Raw genomic sequence first — 6634 nt, forward strand, 5'->3', positions numbered from 1 at the left:
TTGATATACTATAATATCTGACTGGTTCTTAAACAAGTTTTAACTAGCTTTCTGTGTTTTAGCCTCCATATTCATCCACACTTTCAGAGGTACCTGGTACAACCATGGCTGGGCCTACTTAGGATTCTCTAGCACAGTAGTCTCTATTGTGGTCCCTGGATCAGCAATATCAGCATTCCCTGGCATCTTATGTTTTAACAAGTTCTTTAGGTCAGCAGCCCTAACCTTTTTAGCACCAGGAATCAGTTTCATGGAAGACAATGTTTCCACGGACCAGGGGTGAGGAGGGCATTAGACTCTCATAAGGAATGTACAACGTAGATTCCTCATATGCACAGTTTAGAGTTTGAGATCCTATGAGAATCTAATGCCATTGCTGATCTGACAGAAGGCAAGAGCAAGTGGTGATGAAGCAAGTGATGGAAAACAGCTGTAAATATAGATGAGGCTTCACTAGCTTGCTGGGTGCCACTTATCTCCTGCTGTGTGGCCCAGTTCTTAATAAGCTATTGAATAGGTACATACTGCTCTGCCAACCAGGCATTGGGGACCAGGGGTTGAGGACTACAGCTCTAAGTAATTCTGATGCACAGCAAAGCTTGAGGATCACTGCTCTAGTATAAATTGAGTTGGTTCTCAGCTTTCCCCACTGCTAGCTTAGGAGCTAGCTTTTCCAGGTCTATTAAGTCAGCTATCTCTTAAAAACGTTTCCACAATTTTTGTTGTTATTTTTTCCTCTCCAGTTTCCCCCATCTGTGTGAATTTCTATCTTTAAAAAAAAATCTCTTTATTGTAGTTTAAAGAGCAGGATCAGAAAAAGCAACATTAGATGCTTAATTTGCCATCTTTACCTAGAAATCTGTATTCACTCTTTAAGCATTTTCATTTCTAATAAGAATGCTGTTGTTAAAGTAATTGACTACTGTGTCACCAAAACCTGAGGATATTTAATTCTCACCTAATTAGAACTCTCAGGAGTTTCAGCCTATTTATTTCCACTTTGAAATACTCTCTTTTCTTGATTTTGGAATACCTGTTTGCCTTTACTTGACTTCTAAAGTTGCAATTCTTCAAGATGTGGACTCTCTAGGTAATTTTACCCATTCCTGTGGGATTACATACCATCTTTCTCTACCTTGATTTGTCTTTTGAATTACCGTCTTGTATTTAACAACCCTCTGGACATCTTCACTTGGATATTTCACATATATGTGAAAAGTAACATATCTAAAACAAGCCCATGCTCAAATTCTGCTCCATATTTTCTCTCTACTTCATAGATATGCTATGATACACTCAGTTGCTCAGGTGAAAAACTTTAGAATCATTCCTAACACTACTCTATCCTCAACCTTCACATCCAAACCATCAGTCAATTTTGTCAACAGTTCCTCAGTTTTTTATTCAGTATGTTCTTCTCCATCTACTGCATTCCAATTCTTCTCTGGACCTCTGCATCAGTTTATCTGTATCCAAAAATGCACCCTCCAATCCAATCTCCACATAAGAGTCAGATTACTCTTTTAGAAAGATTCATCCCATCATGTCACCCTCCTTCTTATAATCTGTCACTTGCTTCACACTGTACTTTGAATAAAAACTATACTCATTTAAGGTGCCTATCAGCACCTGCCCAATCAGGTCCTCTTGCCTCTTTCCCTCACTGTTATTACATTCCAACCAAATTGGCCTTTTCTATTCCTTTTAAAGAATTGAAAGCTTTAGGACCTTTGTACATGCTGTTCTCTTTGCCTGGAACACTCCCTCACTCCCTGTGCTTGGATAACTCCTACTATTCTTTTGTTTGTTTAAACAAACAAACTGGTTATTATGTCTTCTAGTACCTTGTTCTTTTTCTTCATAACACTTAAGACCGTCTGAATTTACTCTCGTGTTTAATGTCTACCTCCCTAAATGCTCCAGGTAGTAGGGATTATAATAGTTTTGTTCTCCATTATATATTCAGAACATGTAGCACACTGCCTGGCACAAAGTACTCATAAAATACTACATCCTTCAACAGAAGGATGACAAGAACAGACCTTGTCCAAGGTCTCATAGCAAATCAAGCAGCAAAGCCAAGATTCAAAATCGAATCTCCCATTTTCGATCTTTAAATTAACTTCATTTTTATGTAGTATTTCATACTTCCCACATTTATATAGGAAAGATGCTTTACGTAAAACTACTAAGTACTTTGGACACATTTTTTAAAATAGATTTTTTTCTTTGTTTTTTTAAAATTCAGAATATTAGTGGGTACATGTGTTTTGTTTACATACTTTGTTTTTATAGAGATTGAGTTGAAGTTTACTCAGAAAGTGTGCAGTGCACCCAATAGCTGTGAATTTATCCATCCCCTCCTCCCCCTTTCCTGATTGATTTTCATTGAAATTTACTTTCATATGTACACTTAAGTGGTGCTTGATTAGTTGCTTTGGGCACATTTTAGTAAATGTTCTACTGTATACATAACATTCTGAATAATATTGTTTTTTACATTAGATGATTTAAATAATAAAAAGTAAGATGGAACATATTAGACAAAGCTAAAAGAGAGTGTGCCTATGATAAACATATGAGAAAATACTTTCATTTCTGACATGGCAACAGTTAGAATAAAGTTAATAATTTTCTATGTTGTTGCCTGAAGGAGGAAACTCAACCGAAGAGGATCCTTCCTGGGTTGTGGTGGGGAAAGAAGGAAGAAAATCAGGTAGCTACCTCCAGACTGGACTGTCTTGCCAATCAGGAAACCCATGTTCAAGATTTAAAGACCAGCTCTTACTCCCTTCAAGACTAAATAATACCTATTTAATGCCTATCTTCAGTACTACTATCATATCTATATTATTTAACAAAATATTTTCATGTTTGAAACTAAATACTGACTAAAGTCAGTATTTGAAAGGAAACATTTATTGTGACTTTCACAAAACAACATTTACCAATGGACATATTCACTTGGAAATGAGAAATGGGAAGTCAGGACAATTATATTGTAATGATTTTTACTGAGGTAAAATAAACGCTTAACTTTAAGGTGAAAAACTGTGGTTAATGTTATTTTAACTTCAAATATTAACCTCAAAAAACACCAACTATAAATGACTCAATATCCTATTTGTGTTAATTTGAGCAAGTCACTGTTTTTTTGTTGTTGTTTGAGACTGAGTCGCACCCTCTTACCCCAGAGAGAGTGCAGTGGCTCACGGCAACCTCAAACTCCTAGGCTCAAGCAATTCTCCTGCTTCAGCCTCTCAAATAGCTGGGATTGCAGGTGCGTAACATAACGCTCAGCTAATTTTTTCTAGTTTTGGTATCAACAGGCCTCATTCTTATTTAGGCTGTTCTTGAACTCCTGGCCTTGGCCTCCCAGAGTGGTAGGATTAAAGGCATGAGTTACTGTATCTTGTCAACTCTGCTGAAACCATGGTGGCTTATCTGGCCACAACTTCACTCCTATCTTTTAATTTATTTATTTCTTTTTTTCTTGAGACAGATCTTTAAGCTGTTGCCCTGGGTAGAGTGCCATGGCATCATAGGTCACAGCAACCTCCAACTCCTGGGCTCACGCGATTCTCCTGCCTCTACTTCCCAAGTAGCTGGGATTACAGGCACCTGCCACAACGCCAGGCTATTTTTTGGTTGCAGCCATCATTGTTCTTTGGCAGGCCTGGGCTGGATTCGAACACGTCAGCTCAGGTGTATGTGGCTGGCGCCTTAGCTGCTTGAGCCACAGGCACCAAGCCTCTTTTAATTTCTTTATAGCTTAAGCATTTATAATTCTCTAATGGAATAAAAATTAATTTGTAAAGATTTATGAGTCTCTACTTTGTGCCAGTCACTATTCTAAGTGCTAAGAATTCAGCCTATATTTCACTGGAGAAAGACAGATATTAAACTAATAAATAAAATAATCTCAGATGCTGAGGGCTTTGAAGGGTGGGTTAAGAACAGAGGACAAAAAAGATATAGTCAGTCAGAAAAGGTCTCTCAGAGGTAACTTTTAGAGATAAGACATAAATGACAAGAAACCAGACAAGAAAAGATCTGGAAGAAGGCAGTCTATATGAACTGTTAAACCCCCAAACAGTGTTTTTCAAACTGCAGATCCTGACGTATTATTAGGGGACCATGAAATCAATTTAGTGGGCTGGGACCACATATCAAAAAATATCAGAATACATCACATGAAATACAACTTTTGTTTTGAGTGGTGCCTGTGACTCAGTGGGTAGGGCCCTGGCCCCATATACCGAGAGTGGTGTTCAAACTCAGCCCAGACCAAACTGCAACACAAAAATAGCCAGTTGTTGTGGCATGTGCCTGTAGTCCCAGCTACTCGGGAGGCTGAGGTAAGAGGATCACCTAAGCCCAGGAGTTGGAGATTGCTGTGAGCTGTGACACCACAGCACTCCACCGAGGGTGATAAAGTGAGACTCTGCCTCTTGAAAAAAAACAAAACTTTCGTTTCAGTTATGCATATATTTATATAAGTGTGTGTACATATGCTCTCATATGTATGTACACATGCCTACATGAGTCACAATGTTAAGTGTAATTTTTACTATAGTGAGGTCAAAAAGTTTGGAAGCAGCTGAGGTAGGGGGACCAGCCTGTTTGAAGGCCTTAAGGCCACAAAGAGATTTATGAGTAGTAGGAATAAAAACAAGGCAAGCATGATTGAAGAGCGCACTGGGAACGATGGTGTAAAATGAAGTAGGAAACAAAATTTCCCTACATATACCTTTAGCCAAGCATCCTAAATCTGGAATGCCACTTCTGCTTTCATTATAGGTCATCCTTAAGAGACAACATGGAAGATCATCTCTCTGGTTTAATGTCCCTTTGTAAATTGTCACTAGCACAATTTAACAGTTACACTGATGTGCCTGAAGATAATCTCTAAGCTAAGAATGGAATGCATCTTATAGTCAGAATGTATTATTTGTATAATTAAAACATGAAAAAGAAAACCAAGTTCATAGAACTATGGGGAAGTCTGTTAGTTCATTTTAGACCCTCCTTACATGGAAAAAATTTCATGTTAGTTGGTAGTTTTTAGTTTTGCAAGTCCTTTGGTTATAAACCCACAAGGGAAAGATACAAACAGACCACTTAAGTCAAATGCATAGAAGAAAAAAAAAAATCCAGTGACTGAGAATGTAGATGTGGCTGTTCCATTAAGTCCCTAAATGGCCTCACAATTTATTTAACCTCTCTGGGCCCTCTTAATCCTTATATGTAAAAAAGGTGAAATAGGTGTTCAATAAGATCTCTTCATACTGTTAAATCCTGTGATTCTAAGTAATGTTAGAATCATTTACTATTTTAAACGTTGAAAAAAACCTATTGGGTAATAAATTCTGTTGGTGGTGTCTGAAAAAAAATTAACCTAGCATTTTATTGGATTTTTTTTTTTTTACAAAAAGTAAATTACACGATATACAATGAAGATACTGTCCTTAACTTAAACTTGACGGTGTCTAAAGAACTGTAAGACAAAACCAAAGTTATCTCGGGAAGTTTATGTTGTGCTGAGGTTGTTGCTCTGTACTTTGGAACTATGTGGCATTTTCGTATCCTGAGATCGGTATCTTGATAAATACAAACTTTCTAAAAGGAAAGTCTAAGCCTCAAATCAGGTGTCAACTCCAGTTTGACAAAGACTTCCAAGGAAAGGTAAAGAGAAAGTGAGTTGACAGCACAACTCACCTACAAGCTCTCCAATCATGAAAATCAAGTAAAGAACAGCAGCAATGGTCAACCTGGTTTTCACCTTTCTCAGCTTCAGCAGCTCTCGCTGTCTGCTGCAGTTGTCACAGGAATCCACCTTCAAACTCAGCTGACTGTTGGTCAAAGGTAAGTCCTGGTCCAATAAGGAATCATCGTCGGCCTGGAGGGCCGGGTGCGCCCCGTTTATAGGCCTTTCCAGGGTTTCAGAACCATCGTCGGCCACCACAACTCGAAGTTTGTTAAACCGAGAAAGCCCCTCGCCCCCGACCTCATCCGAGAAGTCGAAGGCGCTGGTGTCATTTAGGAACAGCGGCGCATCATCCCTCCTCAGCAGAGATTTGAGGCGCTTCCACGCGCCGGCCCCGGCCATGGCAGAGGCTGAGCGGCCGCGGCGCGGAACGGCTCGGTGCAGGCGGACAGTCGGCGGCGACTACTTCACGGGAGCCCCGGCTCCCAAGGGCAGCGCCGCGCGTCCCTCCTCATCCTGCGGAAAACGAAACACGTTATAAATTAAAGGCGCCCAGACACTGCCCTAGGTTCCGAAGGCTCCCGGAGACAGAACGCAGGGCGGGCCCCGAGGCTCAGCCGGGGCTCCGCGAGGGGGCGGCGCGTGTACCTGGGGCGCCGCCGCGGGGCCGCCGCACATCTCCCCGCCCTCTGCCGGCTCGTTGGGGCCGGCTCCAGCTGCTCCCCGGGCCGCGGGGCCGTGCTCGCGCCCGCCGCGCCCGCCGCACCCGCCGCTTGAGGCCGGCTGCCAGGTCTGACAGGTCTGGGGCCGGGCGGCGGCGGCCACTGCCTCTCTCCGCCCTGCGCGAGGCCGCGCGCGTGCGCCCGGCGAGGCGCGCGAGGGAGGGGTCGGCGCGAGGACACGCAGGCCCGCCGCGCAGAGCCGGGG

The 6634-nt window shown here is 41.6% G+C and overlaps 1 protein-coding gene across 1 annotated transcript in view; it reads right to left on the minus strand.

Annotated features, from left to right (window-relative positions):
* Positions 1 to 6553, minus strand: part of SLC30A4 (solute carrier family 30 member 4) — a 34260-nt gene extending 27707 nt beyond the window's left edge. The window contains exons 1-2 of the mRNA XM_003791802.3: positions 6356 to 6553; positions 5719 to 6223 (exon numbers count right to left, since the gene is read on the minus strand). Of these exons, the coding sequence (XP_003791850.1) occupies positions 5719 to 6109 (391 nt within the window). The 5' untranslated portion in view covers positions 6110 to 6223; positions 6356 to 6553. The remainder of the gene's footprint in view (positions 1 to 5718; positions 6224 to 6355) is intronic.
* Between the last annotated feature and the right edge of the window lie 81 nt (positions 6554 to 6634).

Source organism: Otolemur garnettii, unplaced genomic scaffold (assembly GCF_000181295.1).
Source record: "Otolemur garnettii isolate 467f Iridium unplaced genomic scaffold, OtoGar3 scaffold00050, whole genome shotgun sequence".
NCBI classification, from domain to species: domain Eukaryota; kingdom Metazoa; phylum Chordata; class Mammalia; order Primates; family Galagidae; genus Otolemur; species Otolemur garnettii.